This window comes from Strix uralensis, chromosome 29, assembly GCF_047716275.1.
Source record: "Strix uralensis isolate ZFMK-TIS-50842 chromosome 29, bStrUra1, whole genome shotgun sequence".
Classification (NCBI taxonomy): domain Eukaryota; kingdom Metazoa; phylum Chordata; class Aves; order Strigiformes; family Strigidae; genus Strix; species Strix uralensis.
Window position 1 is genome coordinate 6,417,437 of NC_134000.1, and position 21,758 is coordinate 6,439,194.

General features: G+C 43.7%; 1 protein-coding gene across 4 annotated transcripts in view; it reads left to right on the forward strand.

Annotated features, from left to right (window-relative positions):
* Positions 1-21,758, forward strand: part of SLC1A2 (solute carrier family 1 member 2) — a 106,923-nt gene that overhangs the window by 48,702 nt on the left and 36,463 nt on the right. For all 4 annotated transcript variants that reach the window (XM_074852496.1, XM_074852495.1, XM_074852494.1 and 1 more), the window contains exon 2: positions 19,333-19,472. In XM_074852496.1, the coding sequence (XP_074708597.1) occupies positions 19,343-19,472 (130 nt within the window). In that variant the 5' untranslated portion in view covers positions 19,333-19,342. The remainder of the gene's footprint in view (positions 1-19,332; positions 19,473-21,758) is intronic.

Below are 21,758 nucleotides of genomic sequence, written 5' to 3' on the forward strand. Positions count from 1 at the left end.
ACGGAGCCCTCAGTGCTCTTCAGCTTACTAGAAGGAGTCACGTCCTCCTGCTCAGTTGAAGGTGCTTTTTTGAAGCTCCAGTTGCTGGAGAGTTTAAAGCAGAATAAGGAAGAAGGAGCCAGAATAAGAATAAATCCAAACTTAAAATAAAGTGAATAGTATTATAAAATGACTTGTCACCTGACAATTAAAGCCCAGAATTGAAGAAAAATAGAGGAAGTTCTGACTGTCCCCAAATTTATATTAATCTGTGACAAAATTTGAGCTCTGTGCAGTCCTTAGGAAATTGGATTTTGGTTTAGCTGTTTGCCTTTTGGCACCACATATCAATGCATAAGATACTCATTTTAGGAGAAACACATCATTTTTTACCACCAAGAGGTGCGCCCATTCATCTCCAACAGATTTGTACTGCGTAGCAAGAGCGAGATCTTTCTCTTTGTAGGTGGTGCCGTGATTACCAGGCAAAACCCTTCTGAAGAGTGCTAGAAGTAAAGCTTCAGAGCATGCCAGGGAAGCTGAAGCCGGTGTTGCTTCCAGTGGACTTTATCCCCCTGCAGCTGGCAGGGGAGCTCCTTGCAGCCAGTTGAAACGAACTGTACTTTTCCCCCTTGAAAGGTCAAGTGAACCTGTCAAGAAATATAATAAGTGTAATAACTACTGTAAAGGAGCAATGCATTGGTTCTGGCTTAAAATTTGCCAAATGATGCTCTCAGACAGTCCTAAGAAAGTGCCTTTCACCTGAGTGCTGGGAAGCCTGCGTGTGCGTGCAGCACGGCGCAGCTGGAGGTTCTCCGCGGGCAGGCGGCGGGGGGCAACGAGGAGTGGGGAATGGCCACCTGCTACTGCAGAGGAGAGGAGTGGGGACAGGTGAAGAGGGGACAAGAGACGCAAATTGGTCAGAGAAAATGCTGAGGGTGCCTTTGCAAGAAGTTAATCCTTTGGTGTTTTCTCTGGGGCAAACATTTGATTTTCATGAATCTGCTGCTTTCCACCAGCTGGAGGAGTTTGCTTATCACGTTTGGGGGTGGCCACAGGGCTTGTGTAAATGTCCTCGAGGACACTTGTGTGTTGTGAAACACAATGTGACCGGTGCCATATGAAGGGTGCAGTGACTGAAAGGCCACGGGAGACATTTCCTTGGGTAATGACCTCTGGCCACTCACAGAGAAATGGGGGGATACTTGGGCTGCGCCAACAACCTAAAGAGGATTAACAGCAGAAGAAACTGAGTTAAGTGTTTCAAGAATGGCAAGACCAGCCTGTTTAACTGTGTTACAATAAATACAACCATGACAAACTATAGTTTTAAGTAATCAGAACATAGTGAGGTTAGTGTATGAGACTTGAGCTGGGCAGAGAGAGAGTGAGGAAGAGAACTGAGCAAAAATACGTGGTAAGTTTGAGTGACTCCAGGATGCCTGAGGAAAGATACACAAATGCACCATCACAGATTTTTCATTCCTAGAGCTTTTCAAGTATTTCAGTGGTACAAACTTCGTCCTTGATTGGTGTCACCTCTTAATTAATCAGGCAGGAAAGTACCAGAGATTGAACAGACTCATTGTTAACTTTTTACAAGAAATAGCCTAATAAATTCTGGGGCTATATCTTCCTGCAGTTCACTGGTTAGGGACCAGATCAGTCAACCAGATAAACATAACTTTAAGGACATGTGTAAGAGCTGCTGAGTTAACACAGAGCTGTGTCCCAGGAGATCGCTATTCATTAGATTAAAAGACCAAAAGATTGTATTTGGGTGTGACGTGTCCTGTCCTGTGCATTTACTCTGACACTGGCCCAGGGACAGGCCAGGGGACACTGAGGGGTGTCATGCTTCACACAGTTTTACTAGCCCTTTTCAAACTCACTTGAAGACATCCATTGCTTAGATGTTTAGTGGTGTGGGCTTTTTTACTTCTTGGCAATAATTTCCTCTAAAAGTGATTGAGATTTTCCACAGCTCCAACTTTAGGTAAACATTCAAGTGACTTAATAGAAATCCCAGTAAAAACTCAATAAAAGCCCTTAGGATTTACCTCATGGGAGTTCATTATTGGGCTTAGACTTTTTATCCCTTGGACTAAAGCACTACATCACCATTTTGCTGGAGATAATATTGACATAATATGCTTTGGAATTCACTATGGAAAACATAGATGTAGTAAATGTGGTTGGGGTTAAGATCGTTCTGTAATTTGTGATTTGAGATGTAACTGAGCATAATTCAAGCTAAAACTCTGCAAGCTTTCTACTTGTAGAGCACGTTCTACAAGGGTTCCCAATGCCATCTCAGGCTCGGTCTCTCCTTAAGCAATCTGGATTAGAAGTCTCACAAGGAAGACTGGGAAAAATTGCCTGTGATGTGTGCTTGTTCTTTCTTTCTATCTTTGTACTGAAGGAGTCTTACAGTTTATATCTGGATAACACTTGAAATCCACAACCCACAGGCTGATGAATGCCTTTTGGAAAATACCATACTACATGCTCATCTTACAGTCATGTCCTGCGTATCTAGGGCTGCTCACGGTCAGAGATTTCAAACTGGGTTGCATGAGCCCTCTAGTTTGACCTGCTTCAGTCTTCATGTTAAAAGCCATTAGGGTAAGGAGCACAGAATAATTTGGAAAATTAACCTTTTTAGATTTCCACTAACTTTGAAAAATTCAAGTTTCCATGGTTGAATTTGTCCAAGGTTAGAAAATCCATCCTAGTTTTCACAGAAGCTGTTGCGTCCTCATGCAGTGGCAGTAGTTGTATCATGCAGAAACCCAACTGTTGCAGCTCGGAGTAATGAATCCTGCTGTTGAGCCTCACAACTTTTGGATATAAAGATTTGTCCTCAACACATATATAGTAACTGTTACTCTGTCTTGAAGTGGAGCAGCTCCCTAAGAAGGCACCACCAGGCTGAACTGAAGTAGTCCAGCCAAGGCTACTCAAAGTGTTATACTACAGTCAAGTGGACAACACTAAATAAGCAGCAAAAATAAAATATTCAAGAAAATGTCTTGCTAGGATAGAGATTTATGAAATAAAATAAATCTTCCTGCCAAAAATAATCTTCTTCCTGCCAGCTCCGAAATTCTCTCAACCCTTCTGCACTGTAAAATGAGTGTAAGCAGACCTGGGGCAGACAAAGGCAGATCCTTTGATGGAGTGGTGCATGCCCCGAGGACATCATATGTATAATATATAAGGTAGAAAAGTAGAAAACAACTCAATCACCCATCTTCAGGCCCACAATCCTAAAAATACACTTCTATGTGAAAGCTATTTTGTATTTATGAGCTCCCATCTTAATACTGTTGCTTTTCTTGGTGTAGTTTCCTAGCAGAGATCTCTGATATGTTGATAAGGAGGGAACAATATAAACAGATCACCTGAGCAACCTATTTATCTGAACGTCCATTCCATTTCATACAGCTCCTAGAATAAATTCCTAGTCCATGTCAAGGGGAAACTTTTCCCTCTTTTCCCAAGAATGTGGTTGCAGTGTGTTTACTACTGTTTTTCATTTGTTTTAAAGATACAGTATGAAAAAAAGGCTCCACACCCTAATTATGAAGGCACATGAGACAATGAAGAACATGCAGTACACTGGGTGAAAACTATTGCTGCCTTCTAGGATTTCCTCTGTAAGAAGCCTTTTTGGTTCCAGCAGATGGCACGCACTCATCAAAGCTTGCTGTGTGTGATGATAAGTGCTGCTCCAGGGAGCATGCTGAGCTGTACAGCTAAAATAATGTGTCACAGGAGACTCTCTTATGCTACACTTGATTTCTATAATCTCTTTAACATACTACAGGAAGTTATATGTCTTAAAAACTTAAGTTCCTTTGCTTTTTCAGGGCCCAGCCCAAATAATTTTTGTTGAGACTGTTTTCACGGAACATAAGCCAAAGCAATTTTGTCAGCGTAATAGTTGTGATTAAAGCAATCTGAATGTCTGGCTATAATAATAGCATATTGGCATAAAAAGAGAAGCAGGGACTCTGGAAAAAAACAACAAAATGAATAAGAGAAAAGGATGAGTAGAAGTTGCTTGAACAAGATGCGTTTTAAGATAGAATGTGCCATATGGTCAGAGAAAAAGCTTAAAATGTCTTTTTTGGTTTTCACCTTGTGAGATAACGTTGTAGTGGTGAACAAATATAGTCTGTTTATAATGTTGTGCTACAAGACCTCTGCACTTTCATAGAGGCTTCTGGCACTCGGAGATTGCAGTGTTGAATTAGCTTTAGAGCTATTTAAAATTTCCTTGTAAGTCAGATTTTGGAGAACAGCTGAGAAACACCATTATCCATAGTTGGAGCAGAATGAACATCTGTTAGGATACGTAGGGGCAAGCTGGGACTTTGAGTTTCTGTACACTAACCCAAATTCTGACATTTTCTGCATAGAAGTTCAACTGTTTTCTTGTAGTCTCTTTAGTAGCTGCTCTTTGTGCAAACAGTTTCTGACTCTATCCACAATACTCTCTGGAAGAGAGATTTCCCCCACGGGAAGCACTGAGAAATGTTTTAGAACAGAATTAGTGCTGGATTCAATGTTATGTGCTGGCTCATGGACAACATCCCATGGAAATGAAGGCATTTTTTAGTGAATTGGTTGCTTTTTATTAAGGTTATCTGAAGTCTAGTCAAACTTGGATCTATTTGTGCCCTTTGCAGGGTTTAGAGAAAAATACTGAAAATGTGAAGGGTCAGACTTTAGCCACCAGAAGTTGGAGGGGAGCTCTGATTTTTTTTTTTTCCATCTTGATTTTTCTAGTTTTTCTGGTTGAATGTGTATAGCAAACCTAGCACTATCCAGTCACTTCTCAGAAAACATTTACAAATTAAAGGTTTTTTAGTACTTTGAGAAGCAACTAGTTGGATATATAGCTTCTAGAGCATATTTGAAAAGCAAGATGAAGCTTTGGTGTGAGAGGGAACTTCTGTTTGCAGGTTAAAGCAGTGTCATCCGTGATCGCTGTTTTCAGTTGAAGGATGCTTTGGAGCTGTATTTCTTGAAATCACCTGGAAGTTTACAGCACTTCATTACAGCATATCAGCAGTAAGACTCCTAATGCACCTGATGGGTAGTTCCATGCTGCTATCAAAGCTGTAGGGAACTTTCCAAGTGGATCCTAAGAACAGTAGTCACTACGGGCCAAGCAAGGAGGGTTTTCCTCTTTTTTTGTATTTTGTTCTGCTCATTGACACATACATTTTTTTAATAAATCATTGATATATAGATTGGTGAGAAAAAAATAAGCAATTAAGATAGGTCTTTTTATCCCTAACAGTGTCTAGAGGAATGCTAACTGTGTTTAGATTTGGTTAAGAATTACTTTATTGTAGAGCTCTGATTCAGCCATCAGGGTTTACGTGGCCACTAGAAACTTGTTCTGTGCAAGTGATGTGGTCCAAAATCACGAGTGTAGCTGCTTTCAGTGACAAACCTGTGAGAATTTACCGCGGGAAAAAAGTGATTCAAGAGCCATCACTCAAGCGATAAACTCATAGGAGAACTTGCATTTTGTTTCCCATCATCATGACAAAATTAATTCTTACTGTCTCACTCAGAGCTCCTCGTTCAGTCTGCATTTCTGTGAACTACTCTGAATTATATAAAAACCCCACACACTTCTACTCCTTTTTGTCCCTAGCCAGTATGTCTAGGAGCTGCAGTGTTTCTGATCTTCACACATTCTCACTGGCTTAATCTTTGCTCAGTGCACTTGAAAACTACATTAATTCCCCCATCATTTCATAGCCTTTTCCTCTGTGCTATCTGGCACACCCGAGGTAGAAGCAAATGCAAGATCATGATTTTACTTGCCTCTGAGTTTCTGAGCATGTAAGTAGATAATTTTTTGCACAAAGCACATTGTTATTATATCCTTTGCTAATAATAATATGATTCATGCTTAATTCTATTACTTTTCATCTCTGCCTCAGTGCATAATCCTGGGGTAATGAAGCATGCAAGTTCCCAGGTTGTTACACCACTATAAAGCCCTGTCAGAAATTTGACAGTTAAAAAAAGATATTCCACGCGTGCATCATTACATAAATAAATTATAATCTTTATAGTAGGTATTATACTGTATGGTTTAAAACACACTTTCTTGCTTTAGACTCTGAATGGTGGATAGAATTCCCTGTAGATATAAATGCACCTTGTTTATTCCAAACAAGAAACAAACTGGCAACCCTCCTTCCACAAAGAACTGTTATCCCTTTACGGTCTGAAGTGCAGAGTAAATCCGAATCTTTACCATGTCATAGTAGTATTTGCTTTTTTAGGTTGATTAGACTTGAGATTAAGCAGAGATAGTAAACAGACAGAGCTGGAGCTTCACATAAATATGTCAGAGCCAAATTTAAAGACTTGTTAAAAAAAAAGTTCAAGTCCAGATCCTCCGCTGGCAAATAGGAAGAATTATGGAAGCTTTTTCTTTGTCTGCTAAAATGTGAGCTATATTACATGTTCTGCCTTCCTGCAAACAGCAGCTACTTTACCAAGGCAGTGTCATTTCACCCTGGAGATGCTCACAAGAAGGGGAACATAACATGAGTCTTTGGTCGCTCACTCTGCATTGTAGACTGGTCAGGACATGCAGCAAGAAGCGGTTTTGGGTCTTTCAGATGTTTCTGCAAGGAGTGAATTTCTGATCCCTAGAACTTTCGTTCTAGTAAAGTGCTGGAGACCTTCCTTGCCAAGAACCAGGCGAGTCCACGGGCCACCTGTCTTGTGTGAGGTCTGGATAACTACCTTGGCTTTGTTCTTAGGAACTGTAACTTAATCTCCTCTGTCAGGCTTTGTAATGCCACTAAATTAGAAAGTTAGTTAACTCGCTAACATGCCCACACACAGACACTCTGACACACGCTCTCTGTGAGGTGTTCAAATCAGGTTTTCGTATGACTAGGTGAGAGACACCCAGAGGCACTGCTTTGGGGGGTCCTGCAGCCAGCAGGTTCGTGGCTGCCTGGTGGAAGGATACCTGTAAAGCTTCCCGTGGCTGCCTACCGTCAGACCCACCACTGCAGCAATTGCCATCTCTCTTCCTTTCAGACATGTAGGTGTTATCCTGACTGCTTTCTCCCCTGCCTACCCGACACTCCCAAAGCATTTCTAAGTATGCAGTTACATACCTGTTTGTAAAATACGATTATTTTATTCTAACAGAACCATTGTGGTTCAATGTGATCTGTTGGCTTCACATGGTTTATGGTGCAGGATTCCTGAAAAGTGAACTTTAGTTGACAACCTCTGCCATAGGAACTCATTTTCTTTTCCATGTAATGTGCCATAAAATGCTATATAAATTCTAAGTTTCAAGTTAATAGGAAAAATTTTGCACAGGAAGAGGCCTTATCCACACTCTGCACTCTGTCTAAAGAGACTATTCAAAGCCATGTATGTGGATATACACAGGATGTGTGATTCTGAGTAGAAAACAATTCATTCCTGCCCAGCAGATCCATCAGATTCTCTTATTGTTCAGATGTGTTGCTGCAGCCCAGTTAATACATAAATCAATACATTCGTCAATCAGATATAAAGAAACCCTAGGGGGGGGGAAAAAAAAGTCGTGTCTGCTCCATGGTGATAAGTATTTGTGGAAAGACCTGGACAGATATGTAAAAAAGGACCATGTACTTGTAAAAAAATCATGTCACATTATACTTCATTCTCCTTTGCTCCTGCTTTGACATGGTCTCCAGACTACCCTTTCTCCAATTAAGCTTCCTGAGCCAGATTCAGAAGCTGGAGGAACTGCTAAAGGAAGCATCTAGTGAGTAGAAACCTCCTGCCAATTCTAATGGGGTTTTAAAAACACAAACAAATGGAGCCTAAGTTCAAAGATTGCAAACTCAGATCATGAAGAGTTGTTTTCCTAAATGACCTCATATGACAATATTTTTAAAAAGATAATGTAACTGCTAACCAATGTGGAGATAGGAGTGGGTTCATGTAGACTACTCTTCCCTGCAGGTTCAGTAAGGATGCTGCTGGTCAGCTATTCAGATACAGAATCATAGCATCATAGAATCATTTAGGTTGGAAAAGACCCTTAAGATCATCAAGTCTGACCGTTAACCTAGCACTGCCAAGTCCACCACTAAGCCATGTCCCTAAGCACCATGTCCACACGTCTTTTAAATACCTCCAGGGATGGGGACTCAACCCCTTCCCTGGGCAGCCTGTTCCAATGCTTGACAACCCTTTCTGTGAAGAAATTTTTCCTAATATCTAATCTAAACCTCCCCTTGTGCAACCTGAGGCTATTTCCTCTTGTCCTATCGCTTGTTACTTGGGAGAAGAGACTGACGCCCACCTTGCTACAGCCTCCTTTCAGGCAGTTGTAGCGAGAGATAAGGTCTCCCCTCAGCCTCCCTTTGTTCAGACTCAACAACCCCAGTTCCCTCAGCCGCTCCTCACAGGACTTGTTCTCTAGACCCTTCACCAGCTTCGTTGCTCTTCTCTGGACATGTTCTAGCACCTCAATGTCTTTCTTGTAGTGAGGGGCCTAAAACTGCACCCAGTCATCGAGGTGCAGCCTCACCAGTGCTGAGTCCAGGGGTCAGATCCCTTCCCTGTCCCTGCTGGCCACACTATTGCTGATACAAGCCAGGATGCCATTGGCCTTCTTGGCCACTTGGGCACACTGCTGGCTCCTGTTCAGGCGGCTGTCAACAAACACCCCCAGGTCCTTTCCCACCAGGCAGATTTCCGGCCACTCGTCCCCAAGCCTGTGCTGTTGCATGGGGTTGTTGTGACCCAAGTGCAGGATCCGGCACTGAGCCTTGTTGAGTCTCATACAATTGGCCTTGGCCCATCGCTCCAGCCTGTCCAGATCCCTCTGCAGAGCCTCCCTACCCTCGAGCAGATCAACTCTCCTGCCCAACTTGGTGTCGCTTGCAAACTTACTGAGGGTGCACTCGATCCCCCCATCCAGATCACCGATAAAGATATTAAACAGAACTGGCCCCAAAACCAAGCCCTGGGGATCACCACTCGTGACCGGCCGCCAACTGGTCACACTGGACAACCACAACTCTTTGGGCCCAGCCATCCAGCCAGTTTTCACCCAGCAAAGAGTACACCTGTCCAAGCCATGAGCAGCCAGTTTCTCCAGGAGAATGCTGTGGGAAACGGTGCCAAAGGGTTTACAAAAGCCCATGTAAACAACATCCACAGCCTTTCTCTCATCCAGTAAGCGGGTCACCTTGTCATAGAAGGAGATTGGGTTAGTCAAGCAGGACCTGCCTTTCATAAACCCAGGCTGACTGATCACCTGGTTGTCCTGATATGATTATGATTAAACTCACTCATATGATTATGTTAAACTCACAGAATGTATACTCAATGCTATCTCAGAGGAAACAACATCGTTGTAAAATGATCCAGGGAGAAAAGTTCTCCCACTGCAAAAAGGCAAGTCATGCTTCAGGGTGTTGCTTGTAATACCAGTCCCTAAGCCAAATCAGGCTCCATGGTAAATCTCCACTCAGAATTCATTAATGTCTTACAAATAACAAGAAAAACCTACATAATGCAGTTAAAATTCAATAGAAGGGCTTAGTGGCAGCAAGAGGCTTAAAATAAACCCCTTGTTAATGCAGACTAAAGCTTATGTTACTCTTGGTTTTAGTGGTTTTGTGTGTGTGTTTTGGCATTTTTTTTTATTTTTGTGAGGAGACTGAGAGCTGACCAGAATATTTTATTGATGTAAAATACAACGTTTAGCAACTGGACATCACATAGCAGGAGTGATGCCAAAGTTAATGTATACTTTGCACAATAAAAGTATTCTGGCTGTTTTCATATTATCACACTGTGGCTGTATATGAGGAGCTTTACCAGCTCTGCTGTGGTTTGAAAAATAATCTAAGAAAATAAAGCCCCACACTACAGCACATACCATGGCACAGTATTGTCAGACTGTCTCCCAAAAGCAGCTCAACAGGTGTTTTATTGATATAATTTAAGCAGCAGACAACTCTATTTCAGCTCAAACCAGAAGTTCCTTGGCAGGCTGATGCTTGAGCCCTAATTTCACAAGAGCTGGTGCAGACTGTCTGGACTCCTCACACCCACCTAGTGAAATCCCTCTTGTCCTGGTGATGTTCTGTAAGTTTTTTTAGTCACTCGTCTTTCATCCAGCAACCAGAGTAGACCTTTTCCTACGTACGGGATAGGAGTAAGCCGATCGTGAGGGCTGGAGCAGATCCACCTTCCCTCTCCTGGTGGTGAACACAGCAGGTGATGCTCCATCATGGGTGTAACACTGTCTCTGCAGGGAAAGTGGAAGAGATACGAGGCTGATCCAAGCCTTGCTGCTGACAGATGCCCTTCAGGGCAGATTGAGCTCTCATTCACTGCCATGCAGTTCCACTGATTGCTAGGACAAGCTCTGTTGGTGAGAATTCACCAAGATACCTATGCCCCAAACTTCACTATACCATTTTTGCCATGACTTTTCAGCTGTGACTACATTTGAACCACCTGTCTCAATATTAGGTGGTTGGCAAGAAAACATTTGCAGCTTGTTCACTTTTTATTCTGAGGTCAAGAAAGCTAGTTCAAGTTTCTACACCCCCCCCACCCCCCAAGCAGGCTCTTAGGAACAACTGAACAAGTACTGAGATTTATGCCTGGTGTTTCCTCATTGCTTCAGAAGAGAGCAGTGCTTGGTTTGACAGCACACATCTAGCTCAAGAGATGCTCTTAGACCCTGAACTAAAACTTAAGCTAGTCCATCTAAGGTTTTCTCAAGAATAACAACTCTTGCAACCTAGATTGAAGTAATTGCTGCAAAACATAAACTGGTGCTTTATTCATGGTATTCCAGCAAGAAAATGTTATTTCCCTAAGTCCTTCCTAAACAGTTTGCTGAAAACCTGATGACTCTCTACTAAATAACCCTTAATAAACCTCCAAGAGCTATTTTGTCAGGTCCCCCAAAATATGAGGACAACCTCATTCTGTCATCCTACTCTAAAATAGCCCTTTACTATATTAACAAGAACCTCTCCTCTAAACAGCTTATTATTACCACCCCCCCCCCCCCCCCAAAAAAAACCCCAAATTAATCTCTAAGGCAGTGCTAACCAAAGCAGACTTTTATACTGAGAATTACCTGCTTGATTAATTGACACAGCTGAAATACTTTACACAGATTAAACACAGTCTCTGCTAATTTACCCCATCCACAGCATCTGTTTTCACTAGCCCGGTTATGATCTTTGCCTATATTTTTCATTTAGATGAAAGATTATTTTATCCCTCTAGTCTCTACTCTAGGTTTATGCTAAGCTGGGTGTTTGGGAGATGCAGAATTCTTTCCCTATAACTGACTGAAAATAAAAGGACACTGTCACTCAAGCACTGTGTAAATTGTTAACCCTTAACTTTTATGAGGAAAGGAGTTCTATTTGGTAACCAAGGAAAAGAAGAAAACACTTTTTCCAGCCTTTTAGGCCTCGAAGCTTCAGGGGGAATATAAGAAAGAAGCAGTTGTAAAGAAATAGAACAGCAGACTTTCCCAGAGGGAGGTAAAATAAAACCTAAGAAAAATGCTTAGAGGAAATAGGAACAAAAAATCCCAGGGACCCTGCTGTTTTAATAAATCGTTTTCCTGCATTTTGACCCCATTATGCGTAGCACCCAGCAAGAGAAACAGACTACAGTTTAGAAACTGCAGATAAAGTGATTATCTCATATAGCACTGTATATCTCATATGCTAAACTAACTGTAAATATTCAGATAATCTAAAATCAAATGCTTATGGACAGATTTTTTTTCTTGTACCTTGTACATACTTGTGGGGATGAGGGACAGTGGAAAGAGTAAGCAGCTAATTTCCTGACTATTCAGGGAAGAGATTGTTTCTTTGCTTCAAAAGCAGTAAAATTGCAGTTTAATTCCGATATTCATTTCTATTAATACACTTACATGTTGCCTTGGCATAGTAGAGTGTGTTTGAAGTCAGTGAAAATACAGATTGTGTTCACTTTGAGACACTTGTGTATTCTCCTAAGGTGGATAAAAATCAAATCTCCAGGGCTCAAAGGAGTTCCTCTCCTCTGGGGATAAGCGCTGCCTCAAAAGGGAGAAGAACAGGTGACACTGAGTTAGGCAGCAGATCATAATCGTTCAAAAGCCACTACGTATGTCTGGCTCTTGGTATGTGCAGTTTCATGTGATGTGCTGTTTCATGTGACTACATATTTTCCAGTATTTGGTTCGTTTTTTTATAAATCCTGTTAATGTTTTCAAGCGCCTGTAGTTGGCAGAAAATATCACCTTCTTTGAAGGTCTCAGTTCTTGCAGTTCCCTGGGGGCCTATTTTGGAACTTAGCTGTTTGGCTGCTTGTCACTCTGACATATGAAAATAATGAGCAGAATTAATTTATGTTATCATGTTCTGGCTTCAGTGAAGTTAGCCTAAAAGAGATTTTGGCCTGATGGGTTTCAGACGAGCATTCAGAACGCTTCGTTTGTTTGAATAGCTGTAGAAGCTCAGTGCAGTGGAACAATGGTTTATTTAACCAAGGTAAGCATTTGCATGTTTGAAAGATCACAGCTGCTAAAATGCATTCTGCACTGTTTTGTGATACCTATGTACAGAGGTGCCATTAACATAGAGATTATCTTAGTGGTGTTCAGTTGCATGGGAGGGACTCATGTTGTTGGTACACTTCTGGCTTTGTATGAGTCCCAGCACTGCCCATGAGTTGGGGCACAGTCAAGCTCCACTCTCATGCATTAATTTGTTCCTTCAGTAAGAAAATCTGAAGCACAAGAAAGCCTTATACATATTTAAGCCCCTTCCCTGCATGATTTAACATGGCACTATGGCCTCATGGTATGGAGAAAGCTGTGCCTGTGAGCATGCACTGATGTCAGTGACAGACAGCAGAGGAGTAGGACAGATCCAGGGGGATCTGGTCCATAAGGGCCCAGATTCTGCCCTAACTTACATCTGTGCATCTTCCATTGATTTTAATAGGAACTTCTTGCAATTATGTCATTATGTGACTGCAGGTTTCAGGTGCAAAAAGTTCTGCATTCTTCTGGAGCTAAACATCGTTTACAGGATGCAAGTAGAGGCACAAAACCAGCACAAGGAATGGATGAATACAGGTTCTTTAGGGAGGACAGGCAGGGAAGATGAGGAGTGGGGGTCACCCTCTATGTCAACGACCAGCTGGAGTGCGTGGAGCTCTGCTTGGGAATGGGTGAGGCGCCAAAAGAGAGCTTATGGGTTGGGATTAAAGAGGGCAGGGACGGGTGACATTATAGTGGGGGTCTGCTGCAGGCCACCCAACCAGGAGGATTGAGCAGATGAGGCCCTCTATAGACAGGCAGGAGCAGCCTCACGTTCACAAGCCCTGGTCCTCATGGGGGACTTCAACCACCGCGATATCTGTTGGAGGGACAACACAGCAGGGCATAAGCAATCCAGAAGGTTCCTGGAGTGCATTGATGATAGCTTTCTTCTCCAAGTGATAGAGGAGCCAATGAAGAGAGGTGCTGTGCTGGACCTTGTTCTCGCCAACAAGGAAGGGCTGGGGGGGAGTGTGAAGCTGAATGACAGCCTTGGCTGCAGTGACCATGAAATGGTGGAGTTCAAGATCTTTAGGGCAGTGAGGAGGGGGTGCAGCAAGCTCACTACCCTGGACTTCAGGAGAGCAGACTCTGGCCTCTTCAGGGATCTGCTTGGCCAAGTAGCATGGGATAAAGCCCTGGAGGGAAGGGGGGTCCAAGAAAGCTGGTTGATATTCAAGGATCACCTCCTCCAAGCTCAGGAGTGATGCATCCCAACAAAGTCAGGTAGGAGTGCCAGGGGGCCTGCATGGATGAACAGGGAGATCCTGGATGAGCTCAAACACAAGAAGGAAGCCTACAGAGGATGGAAGCAAGGAGAGGTAGCCTGGGAGGAATAGAGAGAAACTGTTGGAGCAACCAGGGATCAGGTTAGGAAGGCCAAAGCCCTGATAGAATTATATCTGGCCAGGGACATCAAGGGCAACAAAAAAAACTTTTAGAGCTACATCAGTGATAAAAGGAAGACTAGGGAAAATGTCGGCCCTCTCTGGAAGGAAAAGGGAAACTTGGCCACCTGGGATATGAAAAAGGCCAAGGTACTTAATGACTTTTTTGCCTCAGTCTTCACTGGCAAGGGCTCCAGCCACACTGCCCAAGATGCAGAAGGCAAAGGCAGGGGCTGGGAGAATGAAGAACTGCCCGCTGTAGGAGAAGATCAGGTTCAAGACCGTCTAAGGAACCAGAAGGTGCACAAGTCCAGTGGACCTAATGAGATACATCTGTGGCTCCTGAGGGAGCTGGTGGATGAAGTGACTAAGCCACTGTCCATTGTATTTGAGAAGCTGTGGCAGTCCAGTGAAGTTTCTGCTGACTGAAAAAGGGGTAACATAACCCCTATTTTTAAAAAGGGAAATAAAGAGGACCCAGGGAGCTACAGGCCATTCAGTGTCATCTCTGTGCCCAGCGATATCACAGAGCGGATCCTCCTGGAAACTATGCTAGAGCACATGGAAAACAGGCAGGTGATTGTTAACAGCCAACATGGCTTCACTAAGTGCAAATCGTGCCTGGTGAATTTGGTGACCTTCTACGACGGTGTTTGATAAGGGAAGAGCAACTGACATCATCTACCTGGATTTGTGCAAAGCATTTGTCACTGTCCCACATAACATCCTTGTCTCTAAATTGGAGAGACATGGATTTGATGGATGGACCGCTTGCTGGATAAGAAATTGGCTTGGTCACACTCAAAGACTTCTGGTCAACAGCTCGATGTTCAACTTGAGATCAGTGACAAGTAGCATTCATCAGGGGTCGAGGCTGGGACCAGTGCTATTTAGTATCTTTCTTGGTGACATGGACAGTGGGATCGAGGCACCCTCAGCAAGTTTGCTGACGACCCCAAACTGTGTGGTGTGGTTGACACACCTGAGGGATGGGATGTGCCATCCAGAGGGACCTGGACAGGCTGGAGAGATGGGCCTGCGCAAACCTCATGGAGTTCAACAAGGCCAAGGGCAAGGTCCTGCACATGGGTCGGGGCAAACCCAAACACAAACACAGGCTGGGTGAGGAGTGGATGGAGAGCAGCCCCAAGGAGGAGGACTTGAGGGTAGCAGTGGGTGGAAAAGTGACTGTGAGCCAGCAATGTGCACTCGCAGCCCACAAAGCCACCCGTGTGCTGGGCTGCATCCAGAGCAGTGTGGCCAGCAAGGCGAGGGGGGGGATTCTCCCCCTCTGCTCTGCTCTCGTGAGACCCCCCTGCAGTGCTGGGTCCAGCTCTGGGGGCACCAACATCAGAAGGACATGGACCTGCTTGAGCGGGGCCAGAGGAGGCCACGAAGATGCTCGGGGGGCTGGAGCACCCCCCTGTGAGGACAGGCTGAGAGAGTTGGGGGGGTTCAGCTGGAGAAGAGAAGGCTCTGGGGAGACCTTAGAGTGGCCTCCCAGTGCTTAAAGGGGCTACAGGAAAGGGGGGAGGGACTCTTGATCAGGGGTGTAGGGGTAGGATGAGGGGTAATGGTTTTAAACTGGAAGAGGGTAGATTTAGGTTAGCTATCAGGAAGAAATTCTCCCCTGTGAGGGTGGTGAGGCCCTGGCACAGGTTGCCCAGAGAAGCTGTGGCTGCCCCCTCCCTGGAAGGGTTCAAGGCCAGGTTGGACGGGGCTTTGGGCAACTTGGGCTAGCGGAAGGTGTCCCTGCCCATGGCAGGGGGTTTGGAACTGAATGATTTTTAAGGTCCCTTCCAACCTAAACCATTCTATGATTTTTCTGACTCAGTCCATAAGTTCATTTTCTTGAGTCAGAGGTCAAAGAGATTTTTCATCATCTAGTAACTGGATAGAAAATTTCTGGTGCAAAATACTGATTTTGTCATGTGCTACACAAGAAGCTTCTCTTATCCTTCACAGAAGTTTTTTATTTCATTATTGTTTCCCCTTCTCTCTCCCCCACAACGTATTCAAAAGCCTGGAACAATACTTTGTCTTTGGTCTGGTGGTAAAAATCTCATTGCTAAGAGCAGTGCTAACAGTGCAAATGCTTCGATTATTATCCTTTGTGGTACTATTTTTCATGTGATGATATTCATCCTTCAACACTTTTTGTTACTGATCTGCATGGTTATCGTATTTTAGTACTGGTTCTTTTTATTTAAAAAACCCATGCCAATCAGAATTTCAGTCCATGCTGAGGGTTCACTTACAATCTTCAGGAGCTGGAGAGTGTAAAACCCATATTTTGCACTCGAGGGAAGCACACAATATGGTATTAAGTTCCTGGAAATTTAGGAATGTCCTTATTTCCTTCTCTGAGAGGGTATTTGGATATCTACATTCTACATGGCTGAACTTTTGAAGAAGATGGTTGCTATCATGTAAAAACTCTGTGTTGTTTGACCACCTCAAGCAGGGCTGGCTTCGGTTCACTGGGGGTATAACCCTGAAGTAGTCACTGCAGCTGTGGGAGTAGATCCACCATCCCCTCCCTTTATGAACCTTCGTATGCTTACCAGACTGGGAGTGGAAGGGGGATCTGGCCAGCAAACAACATGCTGTCACTTAGAAATGGATGGGAATAGAAATAAGGCTTGAATACAAGAACAGGACAAGAGGCGTGCTTCTGCGTGGGAGGACTTATTTCAGCAGTGGTGTCAGGGGAATGACATGCTTCCGTTGTCTGTGAATTAGAGAAAAGGCCCACAGCTGAGGAAGCAGATATTTGTGAGGTGGCTTTCCATTGGACGGTATGAAGATAATAGGCATGGCATCAGGTGGGAAAGAGTCCAGGAAGCTAGACTAAACCTAGCCCAAAGCAAAACCCTAGAAAGACATATAACATCACCAAGTGCTTCTGTTTACTGTCCAGCAGAGACAGGGAAGGGATCTGACCCCTGTGCTTGGCACTGGTGAGGCCGCCCCTCGATGAGTGGGTTCAGTTTTGGGCCCCTCACTCCAAAAAGGCCATTGAATGACTCGAGCGTGTCCAGAGAAGGGCAACGGAGCTGGTGCAGGGTCTGGAGCACAGGTCTGATGGGGAGCGGCTGAGGGAACTGGGGGGGTTTAGTGTGGAGAAGAGGAGGCTGAGGGGAGACCTCATGGCCCTCTACAACTCCCTGAAAGGAGGGTGCAGAGAGGGGGGATGAGTCTCTTGAACCAAGGAACAAGTGATAGGACAAGAGGGAATGGCCTCAAGTTGTGCCAGGGCAGGGTCAGACTGGCTCTTAGGAAGGATTTCTTTGCAGAAGGGGTTGTTGGGCGTTGGAATGGGCTGCCCAGGGCAGGGGTGGAGTCCCCATCCCTGGAGGGGTTGAAGAGTCGGGTTGACCCAGCGCTGAGGGATCTGGTGGAGTTGGGAACTGTCAGTGTGAGGTTCATGGTTGGACTGGAGGATCTTCAAGGTCTTTTCCAACCTGGATGATTCTGTGATTCCAGTTCACCTAATTATTTGCTAATGGAAGAGCCTCCAAGGTCTTCTTCTGAATTACTTTCAGCTGTCCATATTTCAGATTTTCAGAGGAATATATAATCAACCTGTAGTGAATAATAGGTCTAAACAAGTTATACATTCGTGTTCAGAGTGCAAGTAAAATTAGATGTAATCTCCAGCTGCAAAGTTTGGATCCCAAGTTCCTTGACTTTGTGGCACACTTCCACCAGTGATTTCATGGCTCTGTGACCCATGTGCATGAGAACTGCAGTCACTGTCTCATCTTTCTCATAATTCCTCAAATAACTGCTATGCACATTATCCCGTGGTTAATCCTTACGTATCTCTCATACTTGCATTCATAAGTCTTCAAGAAGTAGGCATGCTTCACATTTAAGCTCTCAGAATGTGCACTGATATTCTTGTTTGTTATTCCACCACCAGCAGTACATTTCCTTGCAACCATCATTGTAAAATATTTAAAAAGGTACGGAATAAAATTTACAAGACTTGGGGGGTTTTTTCCACTTAAAAAAAAAAGATTGTTCTCTAATGCATTTTCTGCTGGTGCTACTTTTTTAACAACCAACTATATTGGAAAGAAATGCTGTTTCACTTTGAAAGGGAAAATCATGGAACTATTTGCATCAAAATGACTGAATTCTTATTGCAGGTCTAACTGTAACTTTCTGTGAGAAACTTTATGAAGACAAGAAACTATATTATGTATAATAAAAAAATGTTTTGATTCCCTGGAAGTAGTTTAATACTGAGAACATTGAAACTTTATATATCTTTTCAGATCTGTTTCAGGTCTGTAGACCTCAGTCTGCTGTTGTAGAGGAAGATTTGGTTTCCTTGTTCTAAAATCTTGTCCTAATCTGGCATAAGACCAGATCTCAAAATATATCTTTTCTTGATAATAAAAAATTTGCTCTTTACCCATTCCTCATATTTAAGTAGACAGCCTTAACTTTTAGGGAAACTATGTTTTATTTGTAGTAGTATTTTTAGTATTTTTTTCAAGTACATTTTAGTATTGTGTATATAAAAAGAGATTCTATTGCTAATGACTTCTCAGGAGTTGAGAACGTTAGAGGCATGGCTTTCGAAGTCCTGCACTCATGTGCATATCACTTACTCAAATATAAACCAGAGTTAGTCAAAAAACTTTTTCCTCTAAGCACTGCCAATTCAGTGAAACCAAAGGTTTTCTTGGGGAATGCGTAGTTTTCTGCCTAATTTTCAGAGGCAGTTGTTCAAGTCTCATTAGAACCAAGTTGAAAAAGATTCTTCTGACCCCAACATTCTTATTACATTACAATAAAATATTAATGTTGAAATGAGACGTTTTGGGAAGATTAAGCAAAAATATTCTGGAATGCTTTATTTTGCAAATAAATCCTCATTTTTAAACTCTTTTCCTGAATTGGAATTAAATAAGGTATTGAAATCTCCATTTTCCTGCTAATAGAAGCTTTGTTCTTCAGCCATCTCTCCTACTGAAGTAGACAGGGATGATCTTTGGGGAAACTGAATTTTCCAGATCAAGACCAATAGTTTAGTCCATGAAACCATTGGGATGATGTGTCCAGTGAATTAATTCTGTTTACAACTCCACCATTTGAGAGGTAACTGTAAAAATTACCTTAAAGGCTGCACCTTTAGAAGGACAAACCATTGCCATTTCAGAGACTTCTTCAGAGCAGCATATATACGGTGTGTGTGAAATGTGGGAAGCGATGGAATATGCATCAGATTCCCCATTTATATATATGATGGAAGTAATCCAGACTTTCCTCTCACTTTGGCACCTTGTGCTATAACTTTTACTTGATTTTCATTTTTTATTCTAGTGCCAACAATATGCCTAAGCAAGTAGAAGTGCGGATGCATGAAAGTCACTTAAGTCCAGTGGAGCACAGATCCAGGAACGTATGTGTGCAGTTCTGCCAGTCGCTCCACAGGAACCTGCTGCTGACTCTGACTGTGCTCGGTAAGCTGCATCTGCTGCTCTGGACCTTCTCTGTGTCTTTGCTCAGGTCGGTCCTGTCTGTGGTCATCAGCTGGGCCAGCCAGAGGGTGAATGGGATGCCCATAGGCATTGTCGCTTTAGGTCAGGTGGGCAGGGTATTACTGACGCAACAGGGGGCAAATCCCCACCAGCCAGGTGACATTCTGTATCTGGTTTTGAACGGAGTGTAATCTCAGTCCCAAGGCCTGTCAGACCCATGCCATTCCGTAGATCTAAATGCACTACTCCTTTTTTCTGCCAGCTATTTGAAAAAATGCAAAAACTCTTAAAACTTTCCTTGCCTTCGTCTTTTATCTCTCAGTTCATTCTCCACTGCTTTTAAGGTTTGTCCCCCTCTCTGTAGCTGTAAGCCAGTGCTCCGTGATCTCATCCTGAACATTGCCTCTGGCTTTAGCAGCTTCCAAATATGGAACAGTTTGACATTTTATTGTGGTTCACTGGCTCTTTGCCTGTTTCTTTTTCACTGCAAGCCTAACAGACAAATGCAGCAAATTCACAGACATACTCTATTTTGTTATTGTTTGAAAGACCAGCTGCAGCTGGTCTTGAGCTGCACATTTCACATCCATATTTTTCAGCCTTCAAACCCCATACTTCTATAGTGTTTAGACAGTATTTGCTTTGAATCATCTTTAGAAGTTTCTTGATGCGGTTCCAGAAAAAATTTTAAATACACATATATTTTCCATTGTATCAAACTGATACTTCAGAGAGTCATAGTTGCTGCAAATCAGGCTTTGCTGTCAAGTTTTACTACACTGGAGGCTTGGGCTTGGGATCAGGAAAACAAAGGCATCCTGGATGTAAACATAAAATATCCATTCACAAAGACCATGTTATGAAAGTAAACATGATCTTTTTTTTGATAGACTATGCTTTAACAGCCTCAATCTGGAGAGAGGGGTTTAGGTGTTATCAATGTACAAATCTAAGTGATGAAGGGATTGTTTGTGATTCGTGAACGTTAGCACAAAGAGAAGAGAAGGATGCAGAACATCAACGGGAGGGAGTAATAAACGAGTATGACGAACCAAGTTTTCTTCAATGGTATGTGCAGTGTTCCAGACCAGACACTCCCTTCCAAAACCCCCCGAATGAAACTTGAATCTGTTTTCTTCACAAGACTATTCTAGCTTTCCTGCAGGGGTTGTCTTAGGCTGTAAAAGAGCTGCTCTTGCTGACCTTGTTTTCAAGTGGTACCATTCTTATGCTGGGTCTGAACCCTGGCTCTTCTGTCAGTTCTGTATGGCCTTATATATATATATATATCACTTCACATCTCAGTGCCTCAATTTTGCCAGCTGTAGAATGATTATGTGAACATGATTTTATGATTATATGACACCAAGGTGAGTCGTGCAGTCGACACACTGGAGGGAAGGGATGTGCCATCCAGAGGGACCTGGACAGGCTGGAGAGGTGGGACTGTGTGAACCTCATGGAGTTCAACAAGGCCAAGTGCAAGGTCCTGCCCATGGGTCGGGGCAATCCCAAGCACAGACACAGGCTGGGTGAGGAGTGGATGGAGAGCAGCCCCGAGGAGAAGGACTTGGGGGCATTAGGGGATGGAAAAGTGACTGTGAGCCAGCAATGTGCGCTCGCAGCCCAGAAAGCCACCCGTGTGCTGGGCTGCATCCAGAGCAGTGTGGGCAGCAGGGTGAGGGGGGGATTCTCCCCCTCTGCTCCGCTCTGTGAGACCCCCCTGCAGTGCTGGGTCCAGCTCTGGGGGCACCAACATCAGAAGGACATGGACCTGCTTGAGCGGGGCCAGAGGAGGCCATGAAGATGCTCGGGGGGCTGGAGCACCCCCCTGTGAGGACAGGCTGAGAGAGTTGGGGGGGTTCAGCTGAAGAAGAGAAGGCTCTGGGGAGACCTTAGGGCAGCCAGGGAGGGACTTTTTATCAGGGAATGTAGGGCTAGGACAAGGGGTAACAGTTTTAAACTGACAGAGGATAGATTTAGATAAGATATTAGGAAGAAATTCTTCCGTGTGAGGGTGGTGAGGCCCTGGCACAGGTTGCCCAGAGAAGCTGTAGCTGCCCCCTCCCTGGAAGGGTTCAAGGCCAGGTTGGACGGGGCTTTGGGCAACCTGGGCTAGTGGAAAGTGTCCCTGCCCATGGCAGGGGGGTGGGACTGGATGATCTTTAAGGTCCCTTCCAACCCAAACCATTCTATGATTCTGTGATTCTATTGATTATATTTGACTATCCCTCCTTGTACTGCAAGGCCTACACAGTATTAGTAAAC